Source organism: Nomascus leucogenys, chromosome 7b (assembly GCF_006542625.1).
Source record: "Nomascus leucogenys isolate Asia chromosome 7b, Asia_NLE_v1, whole genome shotgun sequence".
Lineage (NCBI taxonomy): Eukaryota > Metazoa > Chordata > Mammalia > Primates > Hylobatidae > Nomascus > Nomascus leucogenys.
The window spans coordinates 11,388,990-11,412,846 of NC_044387.1; the positions used below are offsets into that span (position 1 = coordinate 11,388,990).

The following is a 23,857-nucleotide window of genomic DNA, read 5'->3' on the forward strand; positions in this document are numbered from 1 at the left end:
ATGAGCACTGGGGTCAGGCTCAGGACTGCATCTCCAGCGGATCCAGTGCCCATTACCTAACCCAGCCCCCAGATAGCACTGGGAGGGGAGGACAGTGATCCTGAAGTCGGAGGAGGTCCCAAGCACAGAGAGGCTAAGATACTGTCCCCAGGTCACACAGCAAATCAACAGCAGAGCTGGAGTGCTGGCCAGGACTTCCTGTGTCCCTTCTCCCCCACAGCTAGCTACTTTGAGGTTTTTCATCGCTCCATGGAAAGGGGCAGGAGAGGAGACACGAGGGAGGGGACTTACTGCTCCTAAAGGGCCTCCCAGGTCGGAGATGAAGGACCTGGACTTCACATTTGCATTCTGGAACCTGTGTCCTCGTCTTCATGCATATCAACCAACACCCTTCAGATCATAAACACCAAAGAGCCAGGCCAGGGGCCATGGCTCATGCCTGTAATCCCAGCACTTTGGGAGGCTCAGGCAGGCTGATGACCTGAGGTCAGGAGTTCGAGACCAGCCTGGGCAACATGGCAAAACCTCGTCTCTACTAAGAATACAAAAATTAGCCAGGCGTGGTGGCGGGCATCTGTAATCCCAGCTACTCAGGAGTCTGAAGCAGGGGACTCATTTGAACCTGGGAGGCAGAGGTTGCAGCGAGCTGAGATTGTGCCACTGCACTCTAGCCTAGTCGACAAGAACGAGACTCTGTCTAAAAGAAAAAGAAAAACAAAAGAGCCCCTAGGAAAGTTGAATCCCAAGGGCGAGGACTAGGGGCAGTCACTGCAGAGTCTAGGATCCACACCAAGGAGTCCCACTGAACCTTGCCCAGCTTGTCCCCCCATATCCTCCCGCCCTGCACACCCCGACCACCCCCTAGACCCTGCATGGCCCCTGGGGACACAGGAGCTTGGGTGGGAATTTAGAAGGTTCCTGGGAATGGTATCCCTTCCACCCTATCTGTCCTAATGTTGGGGCTACAGTCCATGGAAGATTCCAGAATGAGCGGGGTCCTGCCAGGAGAGATATCAGATCTGCACGGTGTAGTGCTGGTTAATCATAGAGCTGAGTCTCCCAGGCTGAGAAGCAGGGAGGATGGAAAGGAAGGCGGAACCCTTTCCTGGTCCTTCCCGCAGGCAGCATTCCCACTGCTCCTCCAGAGAATTCCTGCAGCAGAGACCCTGTGGTGTCTAGGACGGGCCTGTGCTTAGGTGTTGTCTCCAGGAGGAGGGGAGGATTGGCCTGGCCACTGTGGCCTGTGTTTGTTGCTGGAAAAGGGGACCCGATCCGGACCCCAAGAATGGGTTCTTGGATCTCTCACGGGAAAGAACTCAAGGTGAGCCCCAGGGTGTGGTGAAGTTGTGATCATTTATTAGAAGCTCCTGCACTACAGGCTAGGGAGGCCTCAGAAGACAGAAGGAAGAACGTCCCGTCTTTGTTTTAAGCTTTTTCTTTTTTTTTTTTTTTTTTGAGACGGAGTCTCGCTCTGTCACCCAGGATGTGGTGCAATGGCGTGATCTCGGCTCACTTCAACCTCTGCCACCCAGGTTTAAGAAATTCTCCTGCCTCAGACTCCCGAGTAGCTGGGATCACAGGTGTGCAGCACCACACCCGGCTAATTTCTGTATTTTTAGTAGAGAGGGGATTTCACCATATTGGCCAGGCTGGTTTCAAACTTCTGACTCCTGATCCGCCCACCTCAGCCTCCCATAGTGCTGGGATTACAGATGTGAGCCACCACTCCCGGCCTAAATCTCCCCTTTATAAGGACACCAGATTTTCTGGATTAGGAACTACCCCGATGACCTCATCCACTGTGCCTGGCCTAAACTCTCCTTATATTGGAGTCTTACCATTGTAAAACCTAAGCCATGTCTACATGCAAGCGAGCTGACAGTGTGACAAAATTTATTACTTTGTTGATTTAAAGAAAGTTATCCAGGGCCTGGCATGGTGGCTCACACCTGTAATCCCAGCTCTTTGGGAGTTCGAGGTCAGCCTGGCCAACATGGTGAAACCCCATCTCTACTAAAATTGCAAAACTTAGCTGGGCGTGGTGGTGGCGCACCTGTAATCCCAGCTACTCGGGAGGCTGAGGCAGGAGAATCACTTGAACCCAGGAGGCAGAGGTTGCAGCGAGCCTAGATCCTGCCACTGCACTCCAGCCTGGGCAACAGAGCGAGACTCAAAAAAAAAAAAAAGATATCAATGAGATATGCATATCTTATTTAAAGTGTATGATTTTTAAACCATGGTCTTTTGGTTTAGTTTTAAGAACAATAGATTGGGCCGGGCATGGTGGCTCATGCCTGTAATCCCAGCACTTTGGGAGGCCGAGGCGGGCTGATCACCTGAGGTTGGGAGTTTGAGACCAGCCTGGACCAACATGGAGAAACCCCGTCTCTACTAAAAATACAAAAATTAGCCAGGCATGGTGGCGCATGCCTATAATCCCAGCTACTTGGGAGGCTGAGGCAGGAGAATCGCTTGAACCCAGGAGGCAGATATTGCAGTGAGCTGAGATCAAGTCATTGCACTCCAGCCTGGGCAACAGAGCAAAACTCCATCTCCAAAAAACAAACAAACAAAACAACAACAACAACAACAACAAAAACTCCATCTCAAAAAACAAAACAATAGTTTGAATAATTCCTATAATGTTTGAAGATGTTACAGGCTGGAGTCCCAGAAAATATCTTGGCATGCCTTTGAACTTTGATTTCATTTGTAATTCAGTTTTTTTTTGTTTTTTTTTGGGACAGAGTCTCACTCTGTCACCCAGGCTGGAGTGCAGTGGCATGATCTTGGCTCACAGTAGCCTCCGCCTCCCGGGTTCCAGCAATTCTCTTGCCTCAGCCTACCGAGTAGCTGGGACTACAAGCGCCCGCCACCACACCCAGCTAATTTTTGTATTTTTAGTAGAGATGGAGTTTCACCATGTTGGCCAGGCTGGTCTCAAACTCGTGACCTCAGGTGATCCACCTGCTTTAGCCTCCCACAGTGCTGGGATTATAGGTGTGAGCCACCGCGCCTTGCCTGTTGCTCAGTTTATCTAGGTAATTTAGTTTGACATCAAATACACAAAAGCACAATAAATGCAAGCACTGATGGGAAATAAAGTAGGTGTTTACCAGGAAGGATGATAGCTTCCTCCAAATGAGGGGGAATCACCTCTTCCAAACTTGTCGAGGTCCAGACCTCACAGCCCAGATCAACGGGAAGAAAATAACCCTCCTAACAGAAAATCTCCCAAACAGGAAGGGGAAGACCCCTTCCCAACCTTATCCCAAATGAAACGGAATGCAAACCCAGTTCTGGAGTTTTGTCCAAGAAAGATCTGCCAGGGGGCAGAAGAGATTACCAGTGTGGGTACCTCCCTCCTTCGTTCTGTGGGCTGCTGTGTCCCCTGGAGGGAAGTGAGAATTGGATTCCACTTCTGACCCCATGTATGTTGAAGTCAAAATAAAACTATGGAGAGAAATTTCTAAATGTAATGTTTTATTTGGGAAGAAGAATTGCAATTCAGTGTGTACATGAAGAACAAAGGGAAGGTTAAAGATTTTACAAAAAGGAGAAATATTTCTGTTCCTCTTTTCAGACAGTTCATGGGCCCTAGGAAGGGTTGGGAGCTGGCAGGTTCCATTGATGAGGCACTGTGGTAGGCATCGTGAGTCCCAGAGTTGCAGCAATTTATCTCAGAAGCTATAAGTAAAGCTGGTTTCAGGGTACAGTGAGCAGTTTCAGCCATCAGGCTTGTGGAAGCGATGTTCTGTAGCCCGATCGGTTTCCCCTCCTGGCTCCTGGGCTCTGTGTGAGTTGGGCATGACAAGAACGACCCAATACTTACCATTAGTTTTTTACAAAAGGTGTTTCTCAAAACTGAACTTTCACACTTATGTATATTTCTACTACCTATTTATATCAGTTCAATGACAAGATTTAGGTACGATGAGGAGATGGAAGGAGCCAGGCTAGGGGCCACCAGGATGGGAGGAAGGAGACTGGGGGTTGGATGGAGGTTGCTCTGGAGGCAGAAAGCAGCCTCTCACAGGCAGGGTCAGGAAAGTGGGGAGGAGGCAGTGAGGTGGGGGCCACTGAGGGGAGGTACTCAGGGCAGGAGCAGCTCAGAAGGCCCAGGCAGGGGTGAATCTGATCCAGGACAGAGGGAAGGCATCAGGAGGCTGAGCAGGAGCTGAGAGAAGCGAGGGGATCAGCTGTGAGGCTCCCCTCCAACTTGGTGACCGGAGATGGGTAGTTTTCACGCTGTCCCTTGCAAGACTGACATGGCGCATCTCTCTTGTACACAGTCTTCTCAACAGTGTTCAAATTCTGAGATAAAAGAGGGGAAAAAGAAGTCAGGCCCAGCAGACCTCTCTCCCCTGACCCTGGGCCTGCCCCTCCTAGGTGTGATCTCCTGGCTGTCAGTGCTGGCTCAGTCCCTGCAGGCTCTCCTGGGACATCGTCCCAATGGCATCCCAGACTCCCCTGCCCCTCATGCTGTCCCTCCCCCTCCCCACACCCCTCAGGCCCCAACCTCTCACCCTTAGAAGACATGATCTGCACACGTGCCCCTTTGTCCTGCAGTCTACGAAGCCCATGCTGGAATCCCGGGTCACAGTCGTGGTAGAGGCGGGCGGTGAAGATGCTCAGCTTCACTTTGTTGTGCTTGGCCAGGAACTCGGCCACTTTCACCACATGGCCCGGGCTGGGGCTCCAGGATATGAACCAGGCGATCTGGCAGCACTTGTAAGGAGGCAGCGCGTAGCAGGTCAGGACAGGAAGCACGTTTCTGCTCCGTGAGACTGGCTACTTTTGCCCTTTCTCACTGCAATGTCAAGGAGAGGAGATCCCTGCCAGTGGCGGCTCACGCCTGTGATCCCAGCACCTCGGGAGGCTGAGGCGGGAGGATTGCCTGAACCTAGAAGTTCAAGACTAGCCGGGGCAACATGGAAAAACCCCATCCCTACTAAACGCACACACGCACACACACACACACACACACGCACACACGGAAATTAGCTGGGTGTGGTGACGCACGCCTGTAGTCCCAGCTACTTGGGAGGCTGAAGTGGGAGGATCGGTTAAGCCCGGGAGGTTGAGGTTGCAGCAAGCTGTGATCTTGCCACTGTGCTCCAGCCTGGGTGACAGGGTGAGACCCTTACTAAAAAAATATATATAAATAAAGAGTGGAGACGGATGTCTACAGGCAAACAGGCTCCCTGATGACACCGACCTCTCAAGGGGTGTGCCTTGCCCCTTATGCTCCTCTCTGCTCGGGGCCACTCTCCCACTGAGGATGCCCTTCGAGGACTCAGGAGCCTTCTGTGTTCTCAGAACCCTCCGACACGCAAGGCCACATCCTTCCGTCCTACAGACTCAGGGCCCCGGTGGAAGGGATGTGACTCAGCAAAGGTGCCAGTCTTGCCTGCCTCCCCCCATCCCCCGAGAAAGCCCTGTGCACCGTTAGGCAGGTGTGGGGGCAACTTTTTCAGACTTTGACCACAGAGGCCACTTTACCCCTGACCCAGGTGGCTCTCTGGGAAGCAGTGCCTGCCTGGGGTGGTGAGGGCTGGAGAAGGCAGTGGGAGGAGGATAGGGCCCCACCCTGGAGGGCGGCCGAGGTACAGACCCTGAGGGGCAGCAGGCACCTTCCACAGCAGCTCATCCTATGCCTGTGGGTGCCAAAACCACAGCGCTGCCGGCGGCATCACCTCCCCGAGGGCTTCCTGGGTGGAGGGGCTGGACCAGACCTTGTGGGCAGGGAGACTGCCATCACGTCAGGCAGCTTGACTCAGGGAGAGGAGGAAACTCAGATTGGCCCAACGCCTGGTGCGTGCCAGGTCTGTCCCAAATCCAGCCCCCACTGCCCTCCAAGTGCACAGTTGAGAGGGAGGTATAATGGACCCCACTTTACAGATGAGTAAAGAGAGGTTTCAGGGGAGGTGACGTGCCGAGGTACAGGACAGTGGCAGGCACAGTGGGCTCTTAGACCCAGGCTCGCCTGCCCGCCCACCAGTGCTCTGGTCTCCACTCTCCAGGTCCCCATAGAAGTGTGTGGAACCATTACCCCCTGCCCCAGAGTGACACGGAGGGTCACAGTCTCTGTCCAGAATTTTCTGATTGTCACAGGGCAGTCCTGATGGTGGGCAGTCTTCCCACCCAGGGAACGTGGCCACAAGCTCACTGCACCCTGGCCAGCTCCCTGAAACACACCAGCATCTTGATTAAGCAACAACCTTCCCTGCTGTCTCCGGATGGTGATTCATTCTTCCATGGGTAGAAAATTTGAAAGAAAAAAGCGGTAGATTTTGAAAATCTGTATTTGTTCTGAGGGTAGGGTAGGCGGATGACATTCACCAAGAATTGACTGGAATCATGATCTTATTCCCTTGGACTTACCCAGGAACTGTTCAGCGCTGCTTCTGCCAGTCTGTCCAACCATCATGAGACTGCATTGCCCTCCATGCTGGGATTCTGATGGGTTTGGTTTGTTAGCTATGTGGAGTGGAGTGGAGCGGAGAGGGTGGCAAAATGTCCAGCTTTTCCCAGAGCACAGCACAACAAAAGTTCATCATGATTGCCCATGACAGACACAGCCTGGGGCCTGGGATCCGATCTAAAACTAGCACTCACGGATGGACACGGTGGCTAACGCCTGTAATCCAAACACTTTGGGACGCCAGGTGGGCGGATCCCTTGAGGTCAGGAGTTTGAGACCATCCTGGACCAAAGTGGTGAAACCCCATCTTTACTAAAACTACAAAAATTAGCTGGGTGTGGTGGTGCACACCTATAATCCTAGCTACTCGAGAGTTGGAGGCAGGAGAATCCTGGAACTTGGGAGGCGGAGGTTTCAGTGAGCTGAGATCGCGCCACTGCACTCCAGCCTGGGTGACACAGTGAGACCCTGTCTCAAAAAAAACCAAAAACAAATAACAACAACAAAAAACAAACTACACTGTAAAATGCTTGTAGATAACACTGATAAAGCACTGTGCCTCCCGGAGACACTTCTAAGCACAGGTGACAGGGGTCAGCTCCTGGGGACTGACAGCTCCGCCCCCATTTGGGCCTCTGCAACACTGAGGGAAAATGTAAGACCCCACATCCCACTGGAGTTTCCACCAGAGCCCAGGAAAGGTCCCCGGGGACAGGAAGGAGCTGGTTCCCCATGTGGGCGGCAGGGATGGGAGCAGGGAGAATGGCCTCCTTCACAGGTGCAGGCTTCACCTGAGATTCACCCTGGTCCCCTGTAAGGGGGGACAAGGCAGGCACGCAGCTGGGGTCCAGACTGCCGAGGGAGAAAGCAGGGCAGAGGGACCCTGGGCAGGTGCCGGACTGTACAGCCCGGGTCACCCTGGGACCAGAATGGAGGTTCCACTTGGGTCTGGAGTCCATGCAGCTGTGTCCGGGGTCCCGGCTCTGCCACTACTGTGGGGGCCCCGCCTCCCTACAGCCCAGAGGGACCACAGGCTCTCAGTTCCCAGCCCAGGTCTCAGCAGTGTCATGGGGCTGTGTCTAGTTCCCATCCCAGGACCCACAGGGTTCCCAGGTCATGGGCAAAGCTGTGAGTTGAGGCCCGGGGGACAGGGGCCGGGGCCCTTGGAAGGTGGGGTTCTGGCCTCCCCTACACTGGCCCCTTTCCCAGAATGACCGCACATTTTTCATCACGTGCTTCAAAGAGTGGAGTTAGGGCTGTTGTCAAACCCAGAGACACAAGCAAAGGGCAGCTTTGACAACCTGGTCCTTCCCACACCCACCCCTGGGTGGCAAACCCCAAATTCCTCAGCTCAGGGCGGGGCTGGGGTGGGCCCCGGAGAGCTCTGGGGCACCTGGAGGAGGTTTCTTATTGTCAAGTCTCTGTCACTGTGTGTGTGTGTGTGCACGTGTGTTGTGTGTGTTGTGTATGTGCATGTGTGTTTGTGTGTGTCTTGTATGTTTGTGTGTTGTGTGTAGTGTGAGTATGGTGTGTGTGTTGTGTGTGTTGTGTGTAGTGCCAGTATTTTGTGTGTGTGTGTGTGTGTGTGTGTGTTGTGTGTCTAGGCCAGGGAAACAGTGAGTCGTTTCTGCCCAGGAGCAGCTGCGTGTGAGACCCGTTCTTGGACTTATACGCGGCTTCTGAGGACTTTCTAGAAATCATGAGGTGGGAGGCACCTGCTGTAATCAGGCACATAAATAACACATCCCAGAGCTGGGAACCAATGCAGAACGCCCAGGACAGACCCCAAGCTGAAGCCACAGCCCTGACACCTGCCACCCTAGCCCTGGGCTCCATCTCTGCCTCTGGAGCCTCCTGTCCCCGGGACTCAGCTCCCCTCCCCTCTGTGGCTGGGCTCTGCCTCCTGGGCTGCTCCTCTCCCCAGCACTCTCTCTGGGCCCAGCCTGGACACCTGCCCCCTCCCTGGGCTCCTTCCCCCGACTGAGCCTGTCCTGGGTCTCAGCCATGGCCTCCCCTGGGCTCCCTCTCTAGGAGGTGGAATCAGGAAGGGGTGGACACAGGGCTGCTCCCGAGGGCCCCTGTGCACGTGTGTGGCTCCTTTCCAACAGGGAGACTGGCTGCTGGCTGTCCTCTTACTGCTGGGCCTGTCCCTTCCAATCAGCGCCCAGGGCTCTGTGAGTGAGGGTGGGCGGGGCTCTGTGAGTTGGGGTGGGGTCTGCGTTTAGGTTCCTCTCCCATGAGGTTTAGCTGAGTTTTCTGGCTCCAGAGGGATGTGGTGTGACCTTTCCAGGCTACAGGTCCGCTACACAAGGAAAGACATCTACACATTTGCTAGTGTTTGTGGAAACTCTTGCAATTCATGATACAATCATACAGAGAAACATATACAGAAAAATTTAGTATTTCATTTTATTCCTCTACATATAAAACCGATTCAAATTGTCACTGGACTAGTAGGGTTGAAACTTTTCTGAATGTATTGAGCACAATCTTAGTACTTTATTCTTGAAACATAAATAAATTTTTGATTAAAAGTAATGCACTCTAATTTTTAAAAGAATCTACTTGGTCAGGAGCGCATTGCTTTGCTGGTGTCTGTGATCAGCTGGAGATGGTGGTGAACGGCCTGTTTGCATTTCTTGGAAGATGATCTTTTATTCTGCTGCTCAACCCAGGTCTCTGCCTTCCTTAGAGACTGAGGCCCACCCTTCAGTTTCCCTGATTCTGGAAGAGCAGAGGGGTTGAATGGAGCAGGAGGTGACAGAGTGGAAAGAGGGCACAGGGAGGAGGCCTGGGGACAGTGACAATGACGGGAGAGGAGGGAGGGATGCGGGAGAGAAGGAGGCTGTGAGAAGGAAAGGGAGGGACGGAAGTGGGCGCCCTGTGGGGAGCAGGGAACCCAGAGGAGGCTCTGAGCAGAGGGGAAGGCAAGGCCCAGGGGAGTGGGGAGGAGGGGGAGGCCGATGGGGCACCGGGCAGAGGGAGGAAGCCCTCAGCTGAAGAATGGCCCTCAGCGTCCCACTCAGGGCTTGGCTGTGCTCCTCTAGTTCATCCCAGGGCTGGAAGGGACGTCCCTGGTGGTCCACAAAGGTGTCCCAGCAGTGCTCAAACTCTGAAAAGGGACAGGTGAGTTAAGTCACGCTCCCGCTGTGGGATCGGGGTGGCACCAAGGGCCCGTGAATCTCAGGACAGACTTCCCACATCCTGGTTTCAGTCCCTCCTTTCCCTCTCCCTCCCCTAGGGACTTAGCTCCTTCATGGGGTATGTCCTTCCCATTGCAATCTGAGCCAGCCCAGTTCTCATTCTTTCGGAAATCCCCAAGTTCTGTTTCCACTTCCAGCCACCCTCCCCACCCTCCCCGGGCCCACGTCTCCTGATCTCATCTCTATTTATAAAAAGTCTTTGAGGCTGGGCACGGTGGCTCATGCCTGTAATCCCAACATTTTGGGAGGCCGAGGCGGGCAGACCACATGAGGTCAGGAGTTCGAGACCAGCCTGGCCAACATGGTGAAACCCCATCTCTACTAAAACTACAAAATTAGCTGGGCGTGGTGGCGCATGCCTGTAGTCCCAGCTACTCAGGAGGCTGAGGCACGAGAATCGCTTGAACCCTGAAGGTGGAGGTTGCAGTGAGCCAAGATTATGCCATTGAACTCCAGCCTGGGCAATAAGAGTAAAACTCTGTCTCAAAAAAAAAAGAAAAAAAGAAATTTGGAGGCAGAGAGACCCCAGAGGTGCAGGTGCACAGAGGAAAGGCCACAGAGGACACAGCCAGAAGGGACGCCCTGTCAGCCAGGAGGAGCGGCCTCAGAGCAAACAACCCAACCCACCCCTCAAACTTGGACTTGCAGCTCCCAGATCTGTGAGAAAATAAATGCCTTCCGTGTGGGCACCTGGCCCAGGGCATCTTCTGTGGAGGCCACAGCATGAAGGGGTCATTTTTGTAGAGAATCTCATTCTCTAATAACTTACATCTGCCCAGAAAATGTCAAGTCAAATTTAAAGTGTGGAGAAGGGCTTCTAAGTTTCACATTTCATTTGCAAAGAAAGAATTGTAATTTGGGACATACACGCAGTCCGGGTGGTGTTCACCACGTCAGGAGAACAGAGACAGCAACAGGTTTTATAAAAAGGAGAAGTGGGCTAGGCGCTGTGGCTCACAGCAGCAATCCCAGCAATTTGGGAGGCCAAAGAGGTCGGATCACTTGAGGTCAGGAGTTTAAGACCAGCCTAAGCCTGGCCAGGTGGCTCACGCCTGCAATCCTAGCACTTTGGGTGCCCGAGACGGGTGGATCACCAGGTCAGGAGTTCAAGACCAGCCTGGCCAAAATCCTGAAACCCCGTCTTTACTAAAAACACAAAAATTAGCCAGGTGTAGTGGCACGTGCATGTAATCCCTGTTACTCAGGAGGCCGAGACAGGAGAATAGCTTGAATCTGGGCAGCAGAGGTTGCAGTGAGCCCAGATCGCACCGCTGCACTCCAGTCTGGGTGACAGAGCAAGACTTCGTCTCAAAAAAATAAAATAAAAATAAGAGTGGCATGGGCAACATGATGAAACCTATTTTTACTAAAAATACAAAAATTAGCCCGGCTTGGTGGTGCACGCCTGTAATCCCAGCTCCTCAGGAGGCTGAGACAGGAGAATGACTTGAACAAGGGAGGCAGAGGTTGCAGTGAGCCGAGACCGCACCATTACACTCCAGCCTGGGTGACAGGGCGAGACTCCATTTCAAAAAAAAAAAAAAAGGAGAAATGTTCTCTTGCCCTATGGGAAAGCCCATGGGCACTAGGAAGGGTTGGGAGCTGGGAGGTTCCATTGCTGAGTCGCTGCGTTTGGAGCAAGGAGTCCAACCATTTATCTCACAACCATTTATCTCAGAAGCTATGGATAAAGCTGGTTTCAGGGTACAACGCACAGTTTCAGGAGTCAGGCTTACAGAGAAGTCCATTTCAGAAGCAATGTTGTGTGGCCTGACTGCTTTTCCTCCCTTGCTCCTGGCCTCTGTTTTAGCTGGGTAGGACATGAATGACCCAATTCGTAGGATGAAATTTACAGAGGATGTTTCTCAAAACTTCTGGTATTCAACTTACATATATTCATATCCATTTAGGTTGAGTTTATTTATTGATTTATTTTCAGGCAGGGTCTCGATCTGTTGCTCAGACTGGAGTTCTGTGGTGTGATCTCAGTTCACTGCAGCCTCCACCTCCCCAGCTCAAGCAATCCTTCCACTTCATCCTCCCAAGTAGCTTAAACTACAGGTGCATGCCACCACATCTGGCTATTTTTTTTTCTGTATTTTTTTTTGTAGAGATGGGGCTTTGTCATGTCACCCAGGCTGGTCTCAAATTCCTGAGCTCAAGCAATTCTCTCACCTCTGCCTCCCAATGGCGTGAGTCACCGCGGCCAAGACTAGATTGAGTTTAATAAGATTTGGTTATGCAGCCAGGCAGGGTGGTTCACGCCTGTAATCCCAGCAGTTTGGGAGGCAGAGATGGGCAGATCACCCGAGGTCAGGAGTTCAAGACCAGCCTGTCCAACATGGTGAAACCCAGTCACTACTAAAAATACAAAAAAAAAAAAAAATTAGCTGGGCGTGGTGGCAGGCATCTGTAATCCCAGCTACTCAGAGGCTGAGACAGGAGAATCACTTGAACCCGGTAGGCGGACTTTGCAGTGAGCTGAGATCCAACCATTGCACTCCAGTCTGGGCGACAGAGCAAAACTTCGTCTCAAAAAAAAAAAAAAAAAAGATTTGGTTATGCTGGGGAGATGGGAAGAGTCAGGTTAGGGGCACCCAGGCTGGGGGAACAGGACTGGGGAGGTGGATGGAGGGCCTCTGCAAGAAGAGCCTGGGAGAGCCGGGAGGAGGCAGTGAGGCAGGGGAGCACTATGGAATGGCCCTGAGGCCGGGGGTGCTCAGGATGACCAGGTAAAAGCACAGCTGATCCAGGGTGGAGGGGAGGCCCGCAGAGCATGAGCAGGAGGCTAGAGGAGACAGACCATGAGGCTCGGGGAGACCCCTCACTTGATAATCTCCCATAGCTTTCTTTCCAGAAATCGAAAGTTGGTTTTTAGTCCCTTCCAAGGCTTGAATGGCTCATCATCATTGTACACAAAGTTTTCCCAACAATATTTAAAGTCTGAGAAAAAAACAAGCAGAAAGCAGTGAGGGCCCAGCAGGCCTCTCTCCCGGCCCTGGGCCCTCCCCTCCCAGGCCAGGTCACCTGGCTGCCAGTTGCAGTGGGCGCTGGCCCCATACCTGCAGGCTTCCCGGGGACACTGCCCTGTCCCACAGCATTGCAGACCCACCTGCCCCTCATGCTGTCCCTCCCGCACCCGCTCTCCTCAGCCCCCCACGTCTCACGTTTGTACTCCATGATCTCCACGGAGGCCCCTTCCTCACTCAGGCTGCGGAGCCCCTCCTGGTAATCTGTATTCCAGAAGTAGTAGAGGCGGGCGGTGAAGATGGTGAGATTCACGTTGCTGTGCCTGGCCAGGAACTCCGCCACCTCCCCTGCACACTCTGGGCAAGGGCTCCAAGATGTGTACCAGGTGACCTCGTAGTTTTTGTTAGGAGTCAGTATGTCGTCACAGAACCAAGAGAGGAAGCACATTTCTGCATGACAATGGGTCTCAGGATCCACCTGGGGAAGGAGGAGGAGGAGGGCAGGGGGAGCTCAGACCAGGAGCACTAGGAGTGCAGGGGTGGGCGATGGGAGCAGAGGGCGGGCCTGGAGCCCCAGGGCATTTCCTTATTTATTTATTTTTGAGACAGGGTCTCTCTCTGTTGCCCAGGCGGGGGTGCAGTGGTGCGATCTGGGCTGATTGCAGCCTTGACCTCCCAGGCTCAAGGAATCTTCCCACCTCAGCCTCCTGATTAGCTGGGACTGCAGGTGTGTGCTGCCACGCCTGGCTAATTTTTTTGCAATTTTTGTGGAGACAGTCTTGCCACGTTGCCCAGGCTGATCTGGAATTCTTGGGCTCAAGCGATCCTCCTGCCTCAGCCTACCAAATTTCTAGGAGTATGAGCATAAACCACATGCACGACCTTATTTTATTTCTTTACTTTTCATTTTTCTGGGTATATAGTAGGCCCCAGGGCGTTTTATTCATTGAGTTTCCCTTCTTCCATCCTTCTCCTTCCTCTTTATTTTTTTTTGAGATGGAGTCTTGCTCTGTCATGCAGGCGGGAGTGCAATGGCACGATCTCGGCTCACCGCAACTTCTGCCTCTTGGGTTCAAGCGATTCTCCTGCCTCAGCCTCCCGAGTAGCTGGGATTACAGTCGCGCACCCCTATGCCTGGCTAATTTTTGTAGTTTTAGTAGAGATGGGGTTTCACCACGTTAGCTAGGCTGTTCTCGAACTCCTGACCTCATGATCCACTCGCCTTGGCCTCGCAAAGTGCTGGGATTACAGGCGTGAGCTACCGCGTACAGGCGTGAGGACTGTGCTCGGCCCCTTCCTTCTTTATTTTATTGAGTCTTTCTCTGTCTCATCATGCCCTCAAGTGTGATTTCTGGCATCCTGTTCCCCAGGCATCCATTAACCAGGCATCCTCAGCCCCTGCTGTGGCCTGGCCCTATGGGATCTGCCTTGTCCCCTGTCTGCCTTCTGCTGGGAAGGTCATTGAACCAGCATTATCCCATGGAGTTGAAGGTTGGCCAAAGGGGCTACTGAGCACTTGAAATGGGGCGCTGATTAGAAACGCTGGCACGTGTAAAATACACAGCTCATTTCAAAATCTCATTGTGAGAATAGACAAACTTTAACTCTCTCATGAGGCATTTTATATTAAGTGTATGTTGAAATCGTATATGAGATAATTGAGCTAATGCAGACATTAAAATTTCTTCCACCAGTTCTTGTCGCCTTTCCAGCGTGTGGGGACTGGAAACACTTGTGCTTCAGTCCTGAGTCCTGGGTGTTTCCGAGGCCAGCACCGCTGTAGGCCAGGCCTGCCCAGCACAGATGGCTCCCTCCTCAAACACACTCTGAAAAGTCTCCTGCCTGGGCGGAGGGGGCTGCAGGGGTGGGTGGGACACGACAGGGTGGGTGGGAGGTCAGTGGCAGCTGTGGGGGCAGCAGGGTTAGGAGTGAGGATTCACCATCCTGTGATGATGTGTCCTTGACATCGAGGAATCAGGGCAATGGTGGGGGCGGCCCCACCAGCCCGCAGTGACTGGCCCAGGCACAGTGCTGGACACCACACCCCCTGCTTCCCACAGCTGCTGTTTCCCGAGGACTGCCGGACGCATGGCTCCATGACAAGATTTTGGGAAACAAAGTCAAGAGTGAGGGTGCTGGGCGCTAACAAGACCTTTTGGGAAGAAGCAAACCCCCACCACGATCCGATCCCAGGAGAGTCAGAGAGGAAGATCTGGGCCACGGACTTAAAAAATGTGGGAGGAGGCTGGGCGCGGTAGCTCATGCCTGTAATCCTAGCACTTTGGGAGGCCGAGGGGGGCGGAACACTTGAGGTCAGGAGTTCGAAACCAGCCTGGCCACCGTGGTGAAACCCCGTCTCTACTAAAAATAGAATAAAAATTAGCCGGGTGTGGTGGCGGGCACCTGTAATCCCAGCTACCCAGGAGGCTGAGGCAGGAGAATCACTTGAACCTGGGAGGCAGAGGTTGCCTGAGGGAGACTCTGTCTCAAAAAAAATAAAAGAAAAAGGCCGGGCGCGGTGGCTCACGCTTGTAATCCCAGCACTTTGGGAGGCCGAGGCGGGCGGATCACGAGGTCAGGAGATCGAGACCATGGTGAAATCCCGTCTCTACTAAAAATACAAAAAATTAGCCGGGCGTGGTGGCGGGCGCCTGTAGTCCCAGCTACTCGGAGAGGCTGAGGCAGGAGAATGGCGTGAACCCGGGAGGCGGAGTTTGCAGTGAGCCGAGATCGCGCCACTGCACTCCAGCCTGGGCGACAGAGCGAGACTCCGTCTCAAAAATAAAAATAAAAAATAAAAGAAATAAAAGAAAAATGTAAGAGGAAAGTACACACAGGAAAGCCCATGCCGGGGGCTTATTGTTGTCACTTATTGTTGTGTTTTCTGCGTTCCCAGCTGCTTAGCTCCTATTTAGGATGTAAATGGGACTTCGGTGCTACCTGGTTTCGGAAGACGCCACTCTTCCAGGAGACACGTGAGGGCCACTTTATAACTTTCATGGTGAAGCACAGCCAGGTTTCGTTCCGACCATAGGCTTTCCGTAGGTTTTCAAAGTGGAAGTAGAATATGTGTGGATACGTTACCTCCATCGGGTTTCTGAAGGCACAAGGGAGAAACCCCAATGCAGAGACCGCCCCGGAGTCCTCGGGGCTGATGCCCACTGAACACCACTCCCTGGACAGCCCTGGGCTCTGGGCCTCCCCCATCCCTCCACTGCCCTGAGAATGTCTGCTGCTTTCCCAGGCAGGAAGACTGGGAAAGAGAAAGAGAAGGGGGTACTGGCAGGGGCAGCAGGGACGGGGTGACCTCTCCCAGCTGTAAGCCCAGCTCTGGGGCTACCAATGGGACACCCTCAACCTCCCAGTTTTTCTGCCACACATCTCCCAACCCATTAGGAAAACGCAACAGACAATAAAACTTTTCACCCTGAAATAATTGCTTGAAAATTTCAGCTCAATTCCTTCCTCACATTTCACCTGTCCGATGATGATGATTATTATTTTTATATTGGGATCACAGCGAATTTATTTATTTATTTTTACACAGGGTCTCACTCTGTCACCAGGCTGGAGTGCAGTGGTGCAATCTCGGCTCACTATAACTCCCGCCCCCTGGTTTCAAGTGATTCTCCTGCCTCAGCCTCCCAAGTAGCTGGGACTACAGGTGCATGCCACCACGCCCGTCTGATTTTTTGTATTTTTAGTAGAGGCAGGGTTTCACCACATTAGCCAGGGTGGTCTTGAACTCCTGACCTTGTGATCCACCCACCTCGGCCTACCAAAGTGCTGGGATTACTGGTGTGAGCCACCGCACCCGGCCCTAATTTTTGTATTTTTAGTAGAGATCATGTTTCACCATGTTGGCCAGGCTGCTTTTGAACTCCTGACTTTGTGTTCTGCCTGCTTCAACTGCCGAAGTGCCGGGATGACAGGCATGATCCACTGAGCCCAGACGGTCCAGGCTACTCTCCTAAGTGCTGCATATGTCTGAGCTCATGGCATATGCCTGAGGCTTGCAGGGGCCATCCCTATTTTACAGAAGAGGTGCCAGAGGCATAGAGAGGCCAGATAATCTGCCCACACCACAGAGCTGGGGCGGCAGATGGAGCTGGGGCCCCTTTCCAGGCCAGCCCTGTCCAGCCTCTGCATCACAGGCCCTGCGGTGGGGAGCTGTAGGGAACCACGCTGTCTTCTTACTAAACTTTAAAATAAGAGCATTTCTCCTGATCATCATATTTTATCCTACACTCCATGTTGCAGGTGTCATTCTAAAAGGGGAATGGTGCTCACGGAGGAGGAGCCTGTGTCTGGGGTCGTGCGCGTCCTCCTCTGCTCACAGTGGAGGCATCTTTGGAAGAAATGACTGATTTTCTGGGACAGAGACCATTCCCTCCCTCCACACCCTCTCTTAAGACTTTGTATTGAAACAAAGTAAATCTTACAGAAATTCCATCAAAGCGCTGAGAACAAAATGCCTGATTGCTCTAATCATCCTTTGGTTCAATTCTCCCAGTTCCAGAGCTCAGGAATGGCGGGAAGCACACAGGGGAAGCACCCTCCCAAGGCGGGGAGCACCAGCCCGGGCATGACTCTCAGGGGAGAATCTTAGCATTGGGGCCTGGGCTGGGGCAGCTGGGGGAGGTGGCCCATTCAGAAGCAGCAGTGGGGCGACCACATAGCAGGGCAAAGAGCCTGGCTGGTTGTGGGAGCAGCAGAGGAACCAGAAGGGAGAGAGCCCAGGGCTGGGGTAGGGGGAGGCCAAAGCTGAGGCCCAGGCAGGAAGGGGCAGCAGAGGCCCCGTGGGCAGAGCGGGCAGTGGTCCCTGATCTGGGGCTTCATGTGCACCCTCCCTGGCAGGCTTGTCCTGGCCCTGATGTTAGTCCTGGGCTTGGGTTCTATTTCGATCTTCCAGGGCCCTTGTCGCAGGAGACACCTGCGCTGTGAGTGACCTCCCAGGCACATCTGAGTACAGGCCTCACTTTATGCTGCTTTCTCACCTGGATGGGAGGACCTCCGGAGGGACCCCTGGATCCTGCCCTCAGGAATCATCCCAGGGACGCCCCCCACCCAGCAGCTATGTGGTAGAGAGGGAGAGTGAGGGGCAGGTGTCTGCTTCCCCCCATGCCTTCACACTCAGAGGCCACCGCTGGAGGGAGGAATAGCGGGTGGGGGGCCCTCAGATGTCCCCCCAGGATGCCATGGGTGCCCCCATACTGAGCTCCTTCCTTCCACATCTCCTGCCCAGAGTTGTTCCCTGGCAGGCTGAGCTCTTGTCCCTATGTCACAGAAGGGCGGAGGCTGGTGTCCCCGGCCACCCTGTCTTGCAGTTTGCTCCTCCGATCTAAGACCCAGGTGCTCAGTTCCCATCTCTCCCGAGGGCCTTAGATCCCTTTCTATAGCCTCTCTGGTCCCTGGTTGCCCTTTTCTATGGTGCTTCCTGGAGAGCTCCTGGCATCTCAAGCCTCCCGTTGTCCAAGCTTACTCTTTTGTAGAATCTTACTCAACACCTGGCCAACATTGCAAAACCCCGTCTCTACTAAAAATAGAAAAATTAGCCGGCATGGTGGCATGAACCTATAATCCCAGGTACTTGGGAGGCTGAGACAAGGGAATTGCTAGAACCGGGAGGCAGAGGTTGCAGTGAGCCGAGATCGCACCACAGCACTCCAGCCTGGGCGAAAGAGGGAGACGCTGTCTCAAAAAAAAAAAAAAAAAAATGGGACCTTGATCACTGAGTGTTTGCTTGGCTCTTTCTGCATCTCCATCCCTGTGGCGGGGATTTGAGAAGGGACAGGCGTGAGCAGGAGGCCAGGCTGGGTGCTGTTAGGTGGAGAAGCCATGGTCTGGAGGGAGGGGCTGTGAGGGTCAGGGCAGGACTCGCCTGGGAGACGGACACACAGAACAGGGACCCCTGCATGCCCCACCCAAGCTTGGCCCAAGCCCCCTGGGTCATTGTCATGGGCTAAATTGTATCTTCCCCACATTGATATGTTGAAGCCCTCAACCCCACCTCCCCACAGGATAACTGTATTTGGAGACAAGTACACTAAAGTGGTGATTAAATGAACTCATGGCCCCTAGGGTGGGCCCTAATTCTGTCTCACTGAGGTCCATAAACAAGGAGGACATTTAGAGGCAGAGAGACCCCAGGAGTGCAGGTGCACAGAGGAAAGGCCAGAGAGGACACAACCCCGCCCACCCCTCCACCTTGGACTTGCAGCCTCCAGATCTGTGAGAAAATAAATGCCTGCTCTGTGGGTACCCAGCCTGGCCATCTTCTATGGCAGGGGAAGCCTGAAGCTGTTTCCATGGTGGCGGCTCCTTCTCAGGGGCTCAGGTTGGCCTTTAAGGATGGTGCTCAAAGCTTCTGACTGTCAGGCTTGTGACTATTCATGCCCACTTACTACATCCAGTTTTACGACAAATTCGGTTATGCCAGGGAGATGGAAGGAGCCAGGTTGGGGCTCCCAGGCTGCAGGGGTGGATGGAGGTCTCTCTGGAGGCAGAAGGGGCCTCTCACTCACAGGAAGAGCCCAGGAAAGCAGGGGGGAGGCAGCAAAGTGGAGGGAGCACGAGGAGCTGGGGTGAAGGGGTGTGACCATGAGGGCAGGCAGGGGGGCAGGAGGGAGGGCAGGAGGGCCCAGCCAGGGGAGTCCTCAGGAGGATGAGCAGGAGGTGAGAGGAGAGAGATGATGAGGCCAGAGGGAGACCCTCACCTGAGAATCTCATTTAGCCGGTGGTGCAGGAATGCATAATTGTCATTGAATTTGTACCAAGGCTTGAATGGCTGACCTTCATTGCACACAAAGTTTTCCCAGCAGTATGCAAAGTCTGAGATGAAGAGGTGGGAAGCACTCAGGCTCTCCCCTGACCCTGGGCCTGCCCTCCCAGGCCTGGTCTCCTGGCTGTCAGTTGCAATCAGTGCCAGCCCCACCCCTGCAGGCTACCCTGGGACACCCCCAGCCATGGCATAGCAGATCCATCCATCTCTGAGGCTGTTCCTCCCCGTCAAGCTCCCCTGACCCCTCCACCTCTCACCTTCATAGTCCATGATCTTCACACGGGCCCCTGCCTTATGCAGCCTGCGGAGCGCCCTCCGCCAATCTCTACCCCGGTAGTAGTAGAGGCGGGCGGCAGAGATGGTCAGGGTGACATTGGGGTGCTCAGCCAAGAATTCGGTCACCTTCGCCACACAGGGCAGGCAGGGGTTCCATGATACAAACCAGGTGATCTGGAAGCGCCTGTTAGCAGGCAGTTGGTTGCCACAGAACCAAGAGAGGAAGCACATTTCTGCGTGGTTCTCAAGCTGGAAATACACCTGGGAGAGGAGCAGGGGCAGGGGAAGCTCTGGGAGGGGGGAACAGGAGGGATGCAGGGGTGGGGCGGGGGGGGGAGGGGCCAGGACAGGAGCCCAGGGGATCTTGCCATTGAAGCTCCTTTCCTCCATCCCCCCTGTTTGGTTTGAGTGTTTGTCTGCTCCAAGCTGACCTTCAATGTTAATTGCTATGGTAATGGCCTTAAGAGGTGGCACCTAGAAGAGGCTATGAGGCTGTGGGGACTGCACCTTTGTGGGTGCCACTGCTGTGGTTATTCAAAGGTGACCTCAGCCCCTCTTTCTGTCTCTTGCCCTCTAGCTGGAGGGGCAGCATGTCAGACTAAACTGCTTCCTCTTGTTCCCATATCACGGAGCAGCAGTGACTCAACATCCCAGGCCACTCTGTCTAGAGCATCCCCTGAGCTTCTGGCAACAACCTTCACTCGCACCTGACTGTGCAGTTCGCAGGCCCTGGAAAGTTGCTGGTGCCTTGACATTGGACTTCCCGGAGTCCAGAACTCGAGCCCACACATTTCTGTTCATTGTAAATGTCCCTGTCTCAGTCATGTGGTTGAAGCATCACAAGGTGCACCAAGACACGTGCTTCCCTGTGTTTGGAAGTTTTCCCAGCCCTGTTCACGGCCTCGTGCGTGAATTCTGGCATCCATTCTCCCAGGCATCCATTCGCCAGGCATCCTCAGCCCCTACTGTGGCCTGGCCCTCTGGGGTCTGCCTTGTTCCCCGCTGGGGAGGCCACTGGACCTGCGCTGTCCCACGTGGGGTGGCACTGGCCAAAGGGGCTACTGAGCACCTGAAACGGGGCTCTGATGAGAGACCTCGGCACATCAAAAATACACCGCTCATTTCAGTGTGAGAAGAAAAAGAAACTTCACTATCTCATGAAGAATTTTATGTTAATCAATGTTGAAGTAATATGTTAGCTACATTGGATTAAATAAAATATTAAAATTACTTTCACTGGTTCTTGTCGCCTTTTTAGCGTGTGGGAAGTGGAAACACTTGCGCTTCAGTCCTGAGTCCTGGGTGTTTCCGAGGCCAGCACCGCTGTAGGCCAGGCCTGCCCAGCACAGACGGCTCCCTCCTCAAACACACTCTGAAAAGTCTCCTGCCTGGGCGGAGGGGGCTGCAGGAGTGGGTGGGACAAGGCGGGGAACTTAGTGTCCGGAGTAGGGGTGGCAGGATGAGGAGTGAGGGTTCACCATCCTGTGATGATGCATCTTTGCCACGGAGGAATCCGGGCAGTGGCCGAGGCAGTCAAATGGGAAGGTCTGGGCCACGGACTTAAGAAATGTCGGAAGTGGAGGCCAGGTACAGTGGCTCACACCTGTATTCCCAGCACTTTGGGAGGCCAAGTTGGGCGGATCACCTGAGGTCAGGAGGTCAAGACCAGCCTGGCCAACATGGTGAAATCCTGTCTCTATTAAAAATACAAAAAATTAGCTGGGTGTGGTGGCGGGCACCTGTAATCCCCGCTATTCAGGCAGCTGAGGCAGGATAATCGCTTGAACCCAGGAGGCGGAACTTGAATGAGCCAAGACTGAGCCATTACACTCTAGCCTGGGCAACAAAAGCGAAACTCTGTCTCAAAAAAAAAAAAAAAGAAAAAGAAAAAAGAAATATGGGAAGTGGCCAGGCATGGTGGCTTATGCCTGTAATCCCGGAACTTTCAGAGGCCAAGGCAGGTGAATCACCTGAGATCAGGAGTTCCAGACCAGGCTGCTCAACACGGTGAAACCCCATCTCTACTGAAAATACAAAAATTAGCCGGGCGTGGTGGCATGCGCCTGTAGTCCCAGCTACTCAGGACGCTGAGGCAGGAGAATCGCTTGAACCCAGGAGGCGGAGGTTGCAGTGATCTGAGATCGCACCACTGCACTCCAGCCTGGGTGACAGATGGAGACTCTGTCTCAAAATAAATAAATAAATAAAAAGAAAAAATAAATAAATGTGGGAAAAAAATACACAGCTGTGAGCCCGCCGCCGGGCATTTTACTTTTGTGTTTTCTGCATTCCCAGCTGCTTACCTCCTGCCTGTGATTCGATTGAAATTTGGGTAGTACCTGGCCTCGAAAGACCCCTTTGTCCCAAGGGAGCTTTGAGGGGTCCTTCCTTATTTTCACTTCGTAGCACAGCCAGGTGTAGCTCCGACCACAGAGGATGGGTTTGTTTTCAAAGTTGTAGTAGAATGTGCGTCGATACATCCGCTCCATCGGATTTCTGAAGGCACAAGAGAGAAACCGGCCCATGCAGGGAGTCCTCCCTGGAGTCCTCAGGGCTCATATCTACTGAACACAGCTCTGGGGACGGCCCTGGGCCTCCCCAACCCCTCCACAGCCCTGAGAATTTCTGCTGCCTTCCCAGGCAGGAAGACTGAGGGGAGAGGAAGAGGAGGGGATGCTGGCAGGGGGACTGGGGTGATCTCTCTCAGCTCGGGCCCAACTCTGGCCTTTCCAGGGGTACATTCCCCACCCTCTCAGTATTTCTGCCCACCCACTCCCCAACCCATTAGGAAAATGCAAAAGAGAATAAAACTCTTCACCCTTAAAAGATAGCTTTTAACCTTTCAGCTCAATTCTTTCCTGATGTTTCACTCTGTGTGTTAAAATTATTTTAAAATCATGGTAGAACCGAATTCTGAGGGCCAGGCCACTCTTCTAAGTGCTGCTCGGGTGTGGGCTCACGTGAGGCTGCCCTAGGCCTGCAGGGGTCATTCCCATCTTACAGAGGAGGTGCCAGAGGCACAGAGAGGTGGGGTAACCTGCCCAGGCCACAGAGCTGGGGACAGATGGAGCAGGGGCCCCTTTCCAGGCCAGCCCTGTGCAGCCTGCAGGAGAAAGCCGTTGGGGACTGGGCTCTCTTTTCACTAAATTTAAAATAAGAGCATTTCTCCTGATCATTGCGTTCTTTCTCACATTCCACGTTACTGGTCATGTTCTAAAGGATGAAGGGTGACCTTGGAGTGGAACGTGTCTGGGGACATCGGCTGACTGTGGACGATATGATTTACCTTGTGCTTCAGAGACCATTCCTGCCCCCACACCCTCTCCTAAGACTTTGTATTTAAACAAAGTAAATCTTACAGAAAGTTCATCAAAGTGCTGAGAACAAAATGCCTGATTGCTCCAATCATCTTTTGGTTCAATTCTCCCAGTTCCTGAGCTCAGGAATGGCGGGAAGCACACAGAGGGAGCACCCTCTCAGGGCGGGGAGCACAGGCCTGGCCATGACTTTCAGTGGAGAGTCTCAGCAGGGGGCCTGGACTGTGGCAGGTGGGGAAGGTGGCCCATTCAGAAGCAGCAGTGGGGCGACCACACAGCAGGGCAAGGAGCCTGGCTGAGAGTGGGGGCGGCAGGGAAGCCAGAGGGAAGGAAGTCCAGGGCTGGGGCTGGGGCAGGGGGAGGACAGGGCTGAGGCCCAGCAGGACCACCAGACAGGAAGGGGCCGGAGGGGCCCTGCGGACAGAGTGGGCAGCGGTACCTGATCTGTGGATTCATGCTCAGCCTCTTAGATACGCTTGTCCCAGTCTCCCTCTTTTTTTGAAGCGCTGTGGTTTCACTTCCTGCTTACAGCGTCCTTGCAGTTGGACAGCCCTCCTTAAAGTGACCTCCTGGCCGGGCACGGTGGCTCACGCCTGTAATCCCAGCACTTTGGGAGGCCGAGGCGGGCGGATCACGAGGTCAGGAGTTCGAGACCAGCCTAACCAAAATGGAGAAACCCCGTCTTTACTAAAAATACAAAAATTAGCCAGGTGTGGTGGCGTGCGCCTGTAATCCCAGCTACTCTGGAGGCTGAGGCAGGAAAATCGCTTGAACCTGTGAGGCAGAGGTTGCAGTGAGCCAAGATCCTGCCACTGCACTCCAGCCTGGGTGAGAGAGCGAGGCGCCCTCTCAAAAAAAAAAAAAAAAAAAAAAAAGTGACCTCCCAG

General features: G+C 53.6%; 1 protein-coding gene across 3 annotated transcripts; it reads right to left on the minus strand.

The window, feature by feature from the left end:
- Positions 1-11,285: 11,285 nt before the first annotated feature.
- APOBEC3D (apolipoprotein B mRNA editing enzyme catalytic subunit 3D) lies at positions 11,286-23,820 on the minus strand. 3 transcript variants are annotated; one of them, XM_030815531.1, is made up of 7 exons: positions 23,410-23,426; positions 21,993-22,149; positions 19,635-19,914; positions 19,313-19,427; positions 15,537-15,693; positions 12,795-13,074; positions 11,286-12,570 (listed from the first exon to the last, which is right to left on the minus strand). In XM_030815531.1, exons 1-7 carry the CDS (start codon positions 23,424-23,426, stop codon positions 12,452-12,454), a joined length of 1,125 nt encoding a protein of 374 aa, XP_030671391.1. In that variant the 3' UTR covers positions 11,286-12,451. The 3 variants fall into 3 exon arrangements, with proteins under 3 accessions (XP_030671391.1, XP_030671390.1, XP_030671392.1); XM_030815530.1 differs by having other exon boundaries at positions 11,529-12,570; positions 21,957-22,149; positions 23,410-23,820; XM_030815532.1 differs by lacking the exons at positions 15,537-15,693; positions 19,313-19,427; positions 19,635-19,914 and having other exon boundaries at positions 11,529-12,570; positions 21,957-22,149; positions 23,410-23,820.
- Positions 23,821-23,857: the final 37 nt, after the last annotated feature.